Source organism: Haemorhous mexicanus, chromosome 29, assembly GCF_027477595.1.
Source record: "Haemorhous mexicanus isolate bHaeMex1 chromosome 29, bHaeMex1.pri, whole genome shotgun sequence".
Classification (NCBI taxonomy): Eukaryota; Metazoa; Chordata; class Aves; order Passeriformes; family Fringillidae; genus Haemorhous; species Haemorhous mexicanus.
The window spans coordinates 332,851-347,064 of record NC_082369.1 but is presented as its reverse complement, the minus strand read 5'-3'; the positions used below and the strand labels follow the sequence as shown (position 1 = coordinate 347,064).

Here is a 14,214-nt window from a genome sequence, read left to right as displayed (position 1 = left end):
CCTGCCCACCCCGTGCCCATCCCTCTCACGTTCCCTGCCCACCCCATGCCCATCCCTCTCACGATCCCTGCCCCTCCCATGCCCTGCCCATCCCATGCCCATCCCTCTCACGTTCCCTGCCCCTCCCAGCCCTGCCCACCCCGTGCCCATCCCTCTCACGTTTCCTGCCCCTGCCAGCCCTGCCCATCCCTCTCACGTTCCCTGCCCCTCCCAGCCCTGCCCATCCCATGCCCATCCCTCTCACGTTCCCTGCCCTTACCCTGCCCATCCCTCTCACATTCCCTGCCCACCCTGTGCCCATCCCTCTCACGTTCCCTGCCCCTCCCAGCCCTGCCCATCCCATGCCCATCCCTCTCACGTTCCCTGCCCATCCCATGCCCATCCCTCTCACGTTCCCTGCCCCACCCAGCCCTGCCCACCCCGTGCCCATCCCTCTCACGTTCCCTGCTCACCCTGTGCCCATCCCTCTCACGTTCCCTGCCCATCCCATGCCCATCCCTCTCATTCCCTGCCCCTCCCAGCCCTGCTCACCCTGTGCCCATCCCTCTCACGTTCCCTGCCCTTACCCTGCCCATCCCTCTCACGTTCCCTGCCCACCCTGTGCCCATCCCTCTCACGTTCCCTGCCCCTCCCTGCCCCTCCCTGCCCCTGCCAGCCGTGCCAGCCGTGCCATGCCCCCGCTCTGACCCTGGCAGGCCCCGGTGCGGATGTTGGGGATGAAGCCACGCCGGCAGGGGTGCGGCTGGGCCGGGCACATCTCGCAGGGGTGGCCCCAGGCGCGGCCGATGGTGGCACAGCACATGGTCTTGGTGCACACGATGCCACTCAGCTGGCCCTGGCACATCTGGTTGTTCACCTGGCTGAAGCAGGGCCCCGTGCGGTAATCTGGGCAGGAAATGAGAGAATTCCTGGGTTACATCGGTGCCTCCACGTGGCTCCTCACAGAGAGCAGCAAGGCACAGCTCTTCCCCAGAATATCCCTGGGATTCACACTCTCTGAACCTCAGAGAGAGAAACAACCACAATTCTTCCCATTTTCTGTGCCTGTGTTTGTGCCAGAGCAGAATGCAGTGTGGCATTGCTCACCCACAGTGATGGGCTCTGGCTCCTGGCAGGGCCAGGGGTGCAGCCCCACATTTCACATTTCCCACAGAGAACAGCAAGGCACAGTTCTTCCCAAGAATATTTCTGGGTTCTACACTCTCTGAAGCTCAGAGAAAGGAAAAACAATTCTTATTTTCTGTGCCTGTGTCTGTGCCAGAGCAGAATGCAGTGTGGGACTGTTCCCCCACAGTGATGGTGCTCAGGTTCCTTGGCCTGTCAGGAAATATCCCCACATTTCTCCTCACAGAGAGCAGCAAGGCACAGCTCTTCCCCAGAATATTTCTGGGTTCCACCTGCTCTGAACCTCAGAGAAAGGAAAAACAATTCTTATCTCATTTTCTGTGCCTGTTTGTGCCAGAGCAGAATGCAGTGAGGGACTGTCCCCCCACAGTGATGGTGCTTTGGTTCCTTGGCCTGCCAGGAAATAGCCCCACATTTCTCCTCACCTAGAAAAGCAAGGCACAGCTCTTCCCAAGAATATTTCTGGGTTCCACCTGCTCTGAACCTCAGAGAAAGGAAAAACAATTCTTATTTTCTGTGCCTGTGTCTGTGCCAGAGCAGAATGCAGTGTGGGACTGTTCCCCCACAGTGATGGTGCTTTGGTTCCTTGGCCTGCCAGGAAATATCCCCACATTTCTCCTCACCTAGAAAAGCAAGGCACAGCTCTTCCCAAGAATATTTCTGGGTTCCACACTCTCTGAACCTCAGAGAAAGGAAAAACAATTCTTATCTCATTTTCTGTGCCTGTGTCTGTGCCAGAGCAGAATGCAGTGTGGAGATTGTTCCCCCACAGTGATGGTGCTTTGGTTCCTTGGCCTGCCAGGAAATATCCCCACATTTCTCCTCACAGAGAGCAGCAAGGCACAGCTCTTCCCCAGAATAATTCTGGGTTCCACACTCTCTGAACCTCAGAGAATGGAAAAACAATTCTTATTTGCAGTGCCTGTGTTTGTGCCAGAGCAGAATGCAGTGTGGGACTGTTCCCCCACAGTGATGGTGCTTTGAGTGCTGGGCAGATTCAGTTCAGATGCAATGTAATATAGTGCAATATAGAATAGAATAATACAGGATAATCAAGGAATTAATTAGCCTTCTGGTAAGATGGAGTCAGAGGAATCATTCTCTCCCCTCCTCGGGGGCTCCCTGTGAATTCCATAGATAAATCCCAGGATTTCTGCCCTGCCAGCACAGAGATTTGGGGGGAACACTGCAGTGGTGGCAAATTGAAGCACGGTGCTGGAGGGGGTGGTGGCCCTAGAAGGAGCTGAAAATCAAAAGTCAGGCAAAGAGGCAATTCCAGGGCTGCAATTCCACCTGTTCTGGGAATGTCAGGGATGAGAAAAGCAATCAAATTTCAGTTCAGTTCCAAAGATCCTTCCCTGGAAGTGCCCAAGGCCAGGCTGGATGGAACTTGGAGCACCCTGGCACGGTGGAAGTAGCTGGCAGTGGAATTCCGTGGTTTTTATGTCCCCTTCCATCCCAAAGCAGTCTGGGATTCTGGAATTCTCACACTCTGGGTTTCTGACTCGTGATTAATTTCTTGATTTTAACTCCCAAACACCTCCTGGCAATTTCAGCTTCCAACCCCAGACCCTGCAGGAACAACCAGCAGGTTTCCCATTCCCAATTAGGATCCTCCCATCCCTTGAACCCCAAGGACTTTAACCCGATTTTTGCAGGGTTTTGCCCTCAGGAATGTGGGTTTGCCACTGTGTGACCCTTGAGGAGGGATATTGGCACAGCAGGAATCCAGCAGGAAGCAAAATCCTTCCCTGGGATTTTCCCTTCAGCTGGGCAGAGGTGGTGGCACACAAGTGTTTGATCTGTGGCTGGGGGAAAAAAAAGAAAACCTTGGAGCACGTCCTGGTCAGCCCAGAAAATTCCCCAGGGAGTGTCTGAGCAGTCAGGTGCTGCTCAGGCAGCCAGAGCCTGGCTGAGATGGGCTCAGGGAATTTCCAGGCTGGAATTAGGCAGTAATTAGGAACTGCCCTGACCCCAAATCCCTGCTCCTGGATTAACCCCCAGATGTCCCTGCAGGGAAAGGTTTGGGTTTGATGTGTTTGAAGCAATAAAAATCTTTTTGGAGGGGGCTGAGAGCACTGGGAGCCCCAGGTAGCCGTGGCCCAAAATCCGTGGAAAAGGCCCAGGAAATGCTCCTGGCTGGGAAAGAATCAATTAGCAAAGAATTCCTCATTTCCAGCTTAATGCTCCCTCTGGTTTGTGTCCTGGACAGTTTGTACTGGGAAATCAAAGCTGAGAAAATCGGGGGGAGGTCGAGAGGAGAAGGATTTGAGGGGGGAAAAAAGAATGGTTTGGAAGTTACACTGGTGTGAGGGTGATGGCACCTCCCAAAAAAGCCTTTTTTAGGAATCTGACCAGAAACATGAACCATGTAATGATCCTTTTTTCCTTTTTTTTTTTGACCCAAAATTTACAAGTTCCCATCGCAGTGGCCGATGTCACCGCAGGGTGGACCCCCAAAAACTCAGATTAAAAAATGAAAAACCCCAAAGGGATGCTCTGAACAGAGAGGAAAGTGGCCAAACCTGCACCTCCCACCTCATCTCCTACCTCATCTCCCCCAGGCACTGCAGGAATTCCTGGAGAGGGATAATGAATGCGGGGTTGTGAGGAGAACACCCCCTTTTAAGCCCATAATTGCCCAAAATAACTTTTCCTATGCAGATGACTCCTCTGGAGGGAATGGAGCCAAGGAAATCTCAGTCTGGAGAGCCCTGGCTGCCTCCCAGCCCCAGCTGGTGCTAATTTTAATGGGCAAATGATTAAATTTTTAATGAGGCACCAATGAAATTTTATGAAGGAAACAGGGACGCTTAGGAGATGTCTGAAGCCTTTCCCAGTCCCTGCATGGGATCTGTGTTCCAGGAACCCTGCTGCAGGTAGCTGTCCTTCAGGAGCTGGGTTTTTCCTTGGAAAAGCTGAGGGAGAGCTGGGATTGCTGTTCCCTCCTCCCAGATCCCTCAGCCTCACAAGAGCAGTGTGGGACCTGCAGCAGCTCCCCAGCTCCAGGAAAATCCCATGAAGGGATTGTCAGAATATGGGGGGATTTAGGGAGCCCCTGCAGCTCTGAACCCCTGGCAATTCCAGTGGCAATTCCCACTGAAGGACTGCAAGAAATCCTGGATCGGGGGTGATTCTTGGGGGAGGGTTTGATCAGGAACTGCTGAAAATATTCACAAGGAAAAAAAAGAGTTTCCTCCACTCCTGCAACATCCACGGAGCCAGGAGGGTGTCCCTGAGTCAATTCCAGTTGGAATTTGGATCCCTGGAGATGGAAAAGTGGGATAATTCCAGGATTTTCTGTGTTACCTGAGGAACAATCCCACAAATCCATCATGGGAGTAGGTCCAGCACAAGGGAAGGGGAAGGGAATGAGGAGCTTTCTCTCCTCCCACCCTCTGGAATTCCTCCTCTCCAAAACAAACAAACAGAGCTGAGGAAGAGGAGCTTTTCCCTTTGCCAGAACTCCAATCCCCCCTCACAACAAACAATGGAGGCTTTGCCTCGAAACCTGCAGGACAAAAGGGGCCTGTGGAGCATCCCCAGGGAGCTCCAGCTGGGAGGGGATGGGGCCACAAATCCTGGGATTGGGCTGGAGGCCAGGCTGGGACTGAGCCAGAGCCACCAACGGGAGGGACTGGGAGGGACTGGGACTGGGATCAGGGAGAGACCTGGGAGAAACAGGGACTGGGATCAGGAAGAGACCTGGGAGAAATAGGGATTGGGATCAGGGAGAGAGCTGGGAGAAACAGGGACTGGGATCAGGGAGAGACCTGGGAGAAACAGGGACTGGGATCAGGGAAGAGACCTGGGAGAAACAGGGACTGGGATCAGGGAGAGACCAGGGAGAAACAGGGACTGGGATCAGGGAGAGAGACCAGGGAGAAACAGGGACTGGGATCAGGGAGAGACCTGGGAGAAACGGGGACTGGGATCAGGGAGAGACTGGGATTGGGAGAGACAGGGATCAGGGATCACAGGGGAGAAAGGTCAGGATCAAAAGCTCAGTGGGGCACGGGATGCTCTGCTCACAGAGACCTTGGAGCCCTGGAATGCTCAGGCTTGGAAGGGACCTTAAAGCTCATCTCATCCCTGTCCCACACCTGCCACTGGCCCTGAGAGGGAATCCCTTGGACACTCCCAGGGATTCCCTCGTTGGGAATTCCATCCCCAGCCTCGCAGGGAACAATTCCCCTCCAATATCCCACCTGACCCTGCCCTCTGCCCACGGGGACCCTGTGTCCTGTCCCTCCATGGACACTGAGGGACCCAGAGCCACCAGCCCAATCCCAGGGGAAGGAGCCATCCCCAAAGGATTGTTCCTGTTCCTCTCCAGGTGTTTTCCAGCCTGGATGGATTGTCCCTGTTCTTCTCCAGGTGTTTTCCCATTGTTCCTGTTCCTCTCCAGGTGTTTTCCAGCCTGGATGGATTATTCCTGTTCTTCTCCAGGTGTTTTCCCACTGTCCCTGTTGTTCTCCAGGTGTTTCCCCGTTGTCCCTGTTGTTCTCCAGGTGTTTTCCCATTGTCCCTGTTGTTCTCCAGGTGTTTTCCCACTGTCCCTGTTCTTCTCCAGGTGTTTTCCCACTGTCCCTGTTCTTCTCCAGGTGTTTTCCCGTTGTCCCTGTTGTTCTCCAGGCGTTCCCAGCCTGGATGGATTGTCCCTGTTCTTCTCCAGGTGTTTTCCAGTTGTCCCTGTTCTTCTCCAGGTGTTTCCCCGTTGTCCCTGTTCTTCTCCAGGTGTTTTCCCATTGTCCCTGTTGTTCTCCAGGTGTTTTCCCATTGTCCCTGTTGTTCTCCAGGTGTTTTCCCACTGTCCCTGTTGTTCTCCAGGTGTTTCCCCGTTGTCCCTGTTGTTCTCCAGGTGTTTCCCCGTTGTCCCTGTTGTTCTCCAGGTGTTTTCCAGTTGTCCCTGTTGTTCTCCAGGTGTTTTCCCGTTGTCCCTGTTGTTCTCCAGGTGTTTTCCAGTTGTCCCTGTTCTTCTCCAGGTGTTTTCCCGTTGTCCCTGTTGTTCTCCAGGTGTTTTCCAGTTGTCCCTGTTCTTCTCCAGGTGTTTTCCCATTGTCCCTGTTGTTCTCCAGGTGTTTTCCCACTGTCCCTGTTGTTCTCCAGGTGTTTCCCCGTTGTCCCTGTTGTTCTCCAGGTGTTTTCCCATTGTCCCTGTTGTTCTCCAGGTGTTTTCCCACTGTCCCTGTTGTTCTCCAGGTGTTTCCCCGTTGTCCCTGTTGTTCTCCAGGTGTTTCCCCGTTGTCCCTGTTGTTCTCCAGGTGTTTTCCAGTTGTCCCTGTTCTTCTCCAGGTGTTTTCCCATTGTCCCTGTTGTTCTCCAGGTGTTTTCCAGTTGTCCCTGTTGTTCTCCAGGTGTTTCCCCGTTGTCCCTGTTGTTCTCCAGGTGTTTCCCCGTTGTCCCTGTTGTTCTCCAGGTGTTTTCCAGTTGTCCCTGTTGTTCTCCAGGTGTTTTCCCACTGTCCCTGTTCTTCTCCAGGTGTTTCCCCGTTGTCCCTGTTGTTCTCCAGGTGTTTTCCCATTGTCCCTGTTGTTCTCCAGGTGTTTTTCAATTGTCCCTGTTCTTCTCCAGGTGTTTTCCAGTTGTCCCTGTTGTTCTCCAGGTGTTTTCCCATTGTCCCTGTTGTTCTCCAGGTGTTTTCCCGTTGTCCCTGTTCCTCTCCAGGTGTTTTCCAGCCTGGATGGATTATTCCTGTTCTTCTCCAGGTGTTTTCCCGTTGTCCCTGTTGTTCTCCAGGTGTTTTCCCATTGTCCCTGTTGTTCTCCAGGTGTTTTCCCGTTGTCCCTGTTCCTCTCCAGGTGTTTTCCAGCCTGGATGGATTGTCCCTGTTGTTCTCCAGGTGTTTCCCAGTTGTCCCTGTTCTTCTCCAGGTGTTTCCCCGTTGTCCCTGTTGTTCTCCAGGTGTTTCCCCGTTGTCCCTGTTGTTCTCCAGGCGTTCCCAGCCTGGATCCTGGCTCTCCAGCCCCAGAGCTGTCTCCCCCCCTCGGGCTCCGGGGCAGGGAGGGGAGCAGCCCCAGGGTCTCCCCGAGGGGCTCCTTTCTCATGGAATACTTTCTCCAGCTCGTCATTTCCTCCCTTCACCCAAACACAGCCACATTCCTCAAGTTTAACTGTTTGGACTTGTGCAGAAAAGAAAAAGCTGGCGGGGGCACCCTCTGAGGCCAGACATTCCAAGGGCTGGAAAAACACATCCAAAGGAAATTGTAAAGGGGGGACTTGTCCTGAGCTTTCCTGTCCTATTTTTACTGTTTCCTGATGAAGTCTCAGCCTGATGAAACCCGAGAGAGTTTCAAGGAGGCACAAAAAGCCCAGGGAAAGGTGGAGCTGGTGGTTCCAGAGCAGGAGGGATGGCTGGAAAAGCCAGAGCAGGGCTTGGGAACTCCTGGAAGAGCCCTCAGGGCTTGTCCTGGTTGGTCAGTGCAGGGCCTGGGGTGGCACTTCCAGAGCTCCAGACTCTCCCCAAGCCCTCAGGTGGAAACTGGCACTGCCCAGAGTTCCTTGGAAGAGACCACAGCTCCTGGAGCCCGGGGAAAAACTCCTGGGAAAAGCTCCTGGGTCACAGGGAAAAACTCCTGGGAACAGCTCCTGGAGCCCAGGGAAATGTTCCTGAGAAAAGCTCCCAGATCCCAGGGAAAAGCTCCTGGGAAAAGCTCCCAGATCCCAGGGAAAAGCTCCTGGATCCCAAAGAGCTCCTGGATCCCAGGGAAAAGTTCCTGGGAAAAGCTCCTGGGTCCCAGGGCCAGGCTCCACAGGGAAGATTTAATCTTGGCTGGAAAAACAGCCCCAGATGAAAAACCTCATCCCTGGAGCACAGGAGGAGCTCCAGCCATCACCTGATGAGTCAAACTCAGTCACTTTTTCCTGCTCGAGGGAGGGTGGGATCAGAGCCATGACATCAAAATCCTTCATCTTGCTGTAAATCCACGAGCAGCCCCTGGCCCCACGGCCTCAGCCCTTGTGGGCTGCAGCTTCTCCTCCCACACTGAGGTAATGGGAGCTCAGGTTCCACAAATATCCCCCAGCCACTCGTCCCCAAAGATGTCAGGGAGAGGGAGGAAATGATGCTGGAATTCTGTGAGTGCCTGCTCCGAGGGTATTTCCCTCTGGAGGGGGGAATTTCCTGGATGAGGTGTGAGGGGGGTTGTTCTGCTCCCAGGACAAAGCAGCCTCTTACTGGAGCTGCTCTCAGCACTCAGAAATTCACTTTATCCCAATTTAAAATTCAAATTATTTCTTGTTACGGCGGTGGCAAAGTAAATTCAAGCGAAGCCCCAAAGTAAATCTGGAGTTGGATGGGGCTCACAGAATCCCAGGATTCTGGGCTTGGACATCACCCAGGGTCACCTGGAGCAGGTGACACAGAACCAGGTGGGTTTGGAGTCTCCAGACAGGGAGAATCCCTGGGCAGCTGCTCCAGGGCTCTGCCACCTCCAGGGAAAGGAGTTTTCCCTCCTGCTGAGGAGGAATTCCTTGTGCTCTGTTTGTGTCCTGCTCCTCCCTCACCACTCCAGGTATCAGCACAGAGAATTCCATCCCTGGCTCTGGGAGGGGATTTGTCCTTTCTCCCTGTCAGGAACTCATCCTGCTCCAGGAGAACCCTTGGGAATGAGGACTGGAGCTCCAGGAGGTGCTGGAATCTCCTCCTGGAGACCCCCAAGGATCCCTGTGGAGCCACCAACACCTCTTGGAGCTACAGGACACAATTCCTGCTGCCCAGAGACTCCCCTCAGCAGCCCTGGGGATGGAGTTCTCCCTCAGGAGGGTGAAGCTGTTCCCTGGATCCCAGATTTTCCCTGGAAGGTCAATGCCAGGCACTCACCTGGCTGCAAACCCCCCAGGAGCCCCTTCCCAGCCCCTTCCCAGCCCAGGCTCTGTTTGTCTTGGCAGGGAGGAGCGGTGTGGACACAGCTGCAGGATTTGTTTTGTCTCTCACACAAGTCTGGCCCAGCCAAATCTCTGCAGGCTTTGTCAAAATGCTCCTTTATGTAAAGAATTTTATACAAACGGCCCCAAAGGCTGCCCCTGCCTCTCCCCCTCTCTCCTCACACAGGACACTTGGATTTTTCCAGCCTTCTCCAGAAGGTTCCTTCAGGAATTTCCAGCTCGCTGCTCACACCCAGCCAATGTCTGGGTGGATTTGGGAATCTCAGGGCTTTGGGAGAAAAAAAATGAGGAGGAGCTCACCAGGAGCTCTGGAGCTCAGGTTTAGGGGTTTGGGGGCAGAGAGAAACCCTCCTCATTTTCCATAACTAAAGCAACTCCTGTGTGCTGGGAAAAGGCAAGGAGAGACTTTAAAGGATCTGTAACTGCTGCAGGGCAGGAGAATTGTCCAGAAAATTGGGGCTGTCCATGCCTGGAAGTGTCCAAGGCCAGGCTGGAGCAGCCTGGGATAGTGGAAGGTGCTCCTGGGTGGTTTTAAGTTCCTTTCCAACCCAAACCACCCCACAATTCCCTGAGGCTACAAAGAAGGAGACCAGAACAAGGCAAGGGGACTCCAAGGGATGTGTGGAGGCTTTCAGAGAGCTTCCCCTCCTCTGCAGCCAAAAAATGAGGCTCAGACTTCAGCAGAGGCCTTGAGTGGGGCTCAGCTGCACCCTGAGCTCCAGGAGGTGCTTTTGGAGCCCCGGGAATTTGCACAGCCCTGAGGAATTGGGTGGATTCCTGCTGGCTCTAAACCCTGGGGGAGAATCCCAGGAAAGGCAAGAGCAGCCCAGTCCTTGGGCATGGAGTTACACCAGCCCTGGGAGAGGGAGAGGCTGGAAAATGAGGACATTTCAGGTGCTCTGAGCTCAGATCTGGGAGTCCAAACATTGGCCCCGTGTTTCGGTTTCATTTCGGATCTGGGCCACTCGGAGCCTTGCCAAAAATCCTGCCAGGGCTGGGAGTGTCCCTCGGAGCCAGCAGCAAAGGGAGGAATTCCCTGGCTCAGCCCAACCTCAGTCGTGCCCACAGAGCCCAAATCTGCCCCTGCACACACCCAGCAAAGCCACCCCAGCCACATCCCGGGGAATTCCCACCCCAAACCAGGAATCCAGAGCTAAACCCAGAGAGTGAAACCCAGCCTGGGCTCCCTGAGGATGTGCCCTGGCAGTGCAGGGCTGTGGAATTTCCTGGGGAAGATGGAACAGGAAAGCCTTATAAATGTGACTGCCTGGCAAAAGGTGTTGAGAATATGGAAACTGAAAGTGAGATTGGAATGAAAGCAGCTCTGAGATCCCTCAGTCCCTGAACACCTGGCAAACAATGGTGTGGCTGCCTGGAGGCAATCCCCTTTGGGTGGAGCAGCACCCTCTGCTTGCAGGCAGCTCCAGGGGGCAGAGCAGACCCTGCTGGCCTGGCAGAAGGGCCCAGAGAGGAGTTTGAAGGGTTTAAAATGGAACACAGTGTGGCCATGTAATGATTCTTATGGGCTGTGTGTGAATGCTGTAGGATTTGTATCTTGGACTAGATTGGTTGGTGAGAATGAGAATATTCAGCACAGAAGAAGATTTAGGGTATTGGAACGGGAACCTCGCTCTCTCATCTCTTTCCCACTCTCTTCACTTCTCTTTCTCTCTCTCTTTACTGCTCCGAGCTGTGCCTGGCAGCTCCCAGCAGAGCCCTTTGCAATAAACCCCAAGTTCCATGACCAGAAGATTTAGGGCATTGTACCAGGGACCTCTCTCTCTCACCCTCTTCACCTCTCTCTTTCTCTCTCTCTTTACTGCTCTGAGCTGTGCCTGGCAGCCCCCAGCAGGGCCCTGCACTCAGCCCTTTGCAACAAACCCCAAGTTCCACCACCAGAAGAAGATTTAGGGTATTGTACCAGGGACCTCCCTCTCTCACCCTCTTCACCTCTCTCTTTCTCTCTCTCAGGTTTGCTCCGAGCTGTGCCTGGCAGCTCCCAGCAGGGCCCTTTGCAACAAACCCCAAGTTCCATGACCAGAAAAAGATTTAGGGTATTGTACCAGGGACCTCTCTCTCTCACCCTCTTCACCTCTCTCTTTCTCTCTCTCAGGTTTGCTCTGAGCTGTGCCTGGCAGCTCCCAGCAGAGCCCTTTGCAATAAACCCCAAGTTCCATGACCAGAAGAAGATTTAGGGTATTGTAATAGGAACCTCTCTCTCATCCTCTTTACCTTTCTTCTCTTTCTCAGGTTTGCTCCGAGCTGTGCCTGGCAGCTCCCAGCAGGGCCCTGCACTCAGCCCTTTGCAACAAACCCCAAGTTCCACCACCAGAAGAAGATTTAGGTTATTGTACCAGGAACTTCTCTCTCTCACCCTCTTCACCTCTCTCTCCTCTTTCTCTCTCTCTTTACTGCTCCAAGCTGTGCCTGGCAGCTCCCAGCAGGTCCCTTTGCAACAAACCCCAAGTTCCATGACCAGAAGAAGATTTAGGTTATTGTACCAGGGACTTCTCTCTCTCACCCTCTTCACCTCTCTCTCCTCTTTCTCTCTCTCAGGTTTGCTCCGAGCTGTGCCTGGCAGCTCCCAGCAGGACCCTGCACTCAGCCCTTTGCAACAAACCCCAAGTTCCATGACCAGAAGATTTAGGGCATTGTAATAGGAACCTCTCTCTCATCCTCTTTTCCTTTCTTCTCTCTCTCTTTACTGCTCTGAGCTGTGCCTGGCAGCTCCCAGCAGGGCCCTGCACTCAGCCCTTTGCAACAAACCCCAAGTTCCACCACCAGAAGAAGATTTAGGGTATTGTACCAGGGACCTCTCTCTCTCACCCTCTTCACCTCTCTCTCCTCTTTCTCAGGTTTGCTCCAAGCTGTGCCTGGCAGCTCCCAGCAGGGCCCTTTGCAACAAACCCCAAGTTCCACCACCAGAAGAAGATTTAGGGTATTGTACCAGGGACCTCTCTCTCTCACCCTCTTCACCTCTCTCTTTCTCTCTCTCAGGCTTGCTCTGAGCTGTGCCTGGCAGCTCCCAGCAGAGCCCTTTGCAATAAACCCCAAGTTCCATGACCAGAAGAAGATTTAGGGCATTGTACCAGGAACCTCACTCTCTCACCCTCTTCACCTCTCTCTCTCTCAGGTTTGCTCCGAGCTGTGCCTGGCAGCCCCCAGCAGGTCCCTTTGCAACAAACCCCAAGTTCCATGACCAGAAGATTTAGGGCATTGTAATAGGAACCTCTCTCTCATCCTCTTTACCTTTCTTCTCTTTCTCAGGCTTGCTCTGAGCTGTGCCTGGCAGCTCCCAGCAGGGCCCTTTGCAACAAACCCCAAGTTCCACCACCAGAAGAAGATTTAGGGTTTTGTACCAGGGACCTCTCTCTCTCACCCTCTTCACCTCTCTCTCCTCTTTCTCTCTCTCTTTACTGCTCTGAGCTGTGCCTGGCAGCTCCCAGCAGGTCCCTTTGCAACAAACCCCAAGTTCCACCACCAGAAGAAGATTTAGGGTATTGTACCAGGGACCTCTCTCTCTCACCCTCTTCACCTCTCTCTTTCTCTCTCTCTTTACTGCTCTGAGCTGTGCCTGGCAGCTCCCAGCAGGTCCCTTTGCAATAAACCCCAAGTTCCATGACCAGAAGAAGATTTAGGGTATTGTACCAGGGACCTCTCTCTCTCACCCTCTTCACCTCTCTCTCTCTCAGGTTTGCTCCGAGCTGTGCCTGGCAGCTCCCAGCAGGGCCCTTTGCAACAAACCCCAGTTTCCACCCCTGCCTCCAGAGATGTCCCCTCCCCATCTGTCCCCAGCGTGCCCCCCCTGGTGCTCACCTCTCTCGCACTGGGGCCCCGTGAAGCCGTAGACGCAGGCGCAGCGGTTGGGCCCGATGCACCTGCCCCCGTTCTGGCAGCCGTTCTCACACACAGCTGCGAGGGAAAACAGAGAATCCCATCACTCCTGCTCCTGGAGAGCCCCCTCCGTGGCACTGGGGTGTCACCTCCAGGGTGGCTGGAGTGTCAGAGCGTGGAGTGTCAGCTCCGTGTTCTCCCACCCTGAGGAATCTGAGATTTTTGTTCTTTTTCTTTGGGAAAATTCTTCCCTGCTGCTGCCTGAGCGCCCTTCTGCAGAGGCCACAAACTCCTCTTGCCCTGGGGAGGATTTCCTGCCCTCTGGAATCTCAGCTCCCTCAGGTCAGGGTTGGGATTTCAGTGGGATGAGAGGACACAAACAGGAAAATGCACCCAGGGAATGTGTGAGGAATGGCCCAGCTGGAATGGGAGAAGGGGAGGATGGATGGGCAGGGACCTAACCCCAGTGCCCAGAGCAAGGAAGAGAGGTCTGAGCAGCTCTTGGGTGTTCCCCGACCTAAATATTCCTGACTCAAGATATTCCAGACTTAAATATTCCTGACTCAAGATATTCCAGACTTAAATATTCCTGACTCAAGATATTCCAGACTTAAATATTCCTGACTCAAGATATTCCAGACTTAAATATTCCTGACTCAAGATATTCCAGACTTAAATATTCCAGACTCAAGATATTCCAGACTTAAATATTCCAGACTTAAACTTATTCCTGCTACCCGGAGCTGAAAGCCTGCACTCAGGGCTGGAGCCAAAGGAAGTTTCCTGGTTGCAATCATGGATTGATGGAATCTGCAGAGCAGATTCCAAGGACCCTGCCCTGCCTGGAGCCCCCTCAGTGCCCAGCTGCAGCTCTGAGTCTGGGCTCTGCCTCCCTCCCCAGGCTGGAGGGGGCCAGGGGGATGCAGGATTTGGGTCAGGGGGATGCAGGATTGGGATTGGGGTCAGGGAGATCCAGGAATGGGCTGGATGGGGCTGGGAGATGCAGGATTGGGCTGGATGAAGCCAGGGGGTGCAGGATTGGGCTGGATGGGGTCAGGGGGATGCAGGATTGGGTCAGGGGGATGCAGGATTGGGTCAGGGGGATGCAGGATTGGGTCAGGGGGATGCAGGATTGGGTTGGATGGGGTCAGGGGGATGCAGGATTGGGTCAGGGGGATGCAGGATTGGGCTGGATGGGGTCAGGGGGTGCAGGATTGGGTCAGGGGGTGCAGGATTGGGTCAGGGGGTGCAGGATTGGGCTGGATGGGGTCAGGGGGTGCAGGATTGGGTCAGGGGGATGCAGGACTGGGCTGGATGGGGCCAGGGGGTGCAGGATTGGGTCAGGGGGATGCAGGATTGGGCTGGATG

The 14,214-nt window shown here is 54.1% G+C and overlaps 1 protein-coding gene across 1 annotated transcript in view; it reads right to left on the bottom strand.

The window, feature by feature from the left end:
- Positions 1–14,214, bottom strand: part of LOC132339641 (fibrillin-2-like) — a 92,887-nt gene that overhangs the window by 60,325 nt on the left and 18,348 nt on the right. Inside the window, exons 6-7 of the mRNA XM_059870006.1 lie at positions 12,829–12,924; positions 688–885 (exon numbers count right to left, since the gene is read on the bottom strand). Coding sequence (XP_059725989.1) covers positions 688–885; positions 12,829–12,924 — 294 coding nt within the window. The remainder of the gene's footprint in view (positions 1–687; positions 886–12,828; positions 12,925–14,214) is intronic.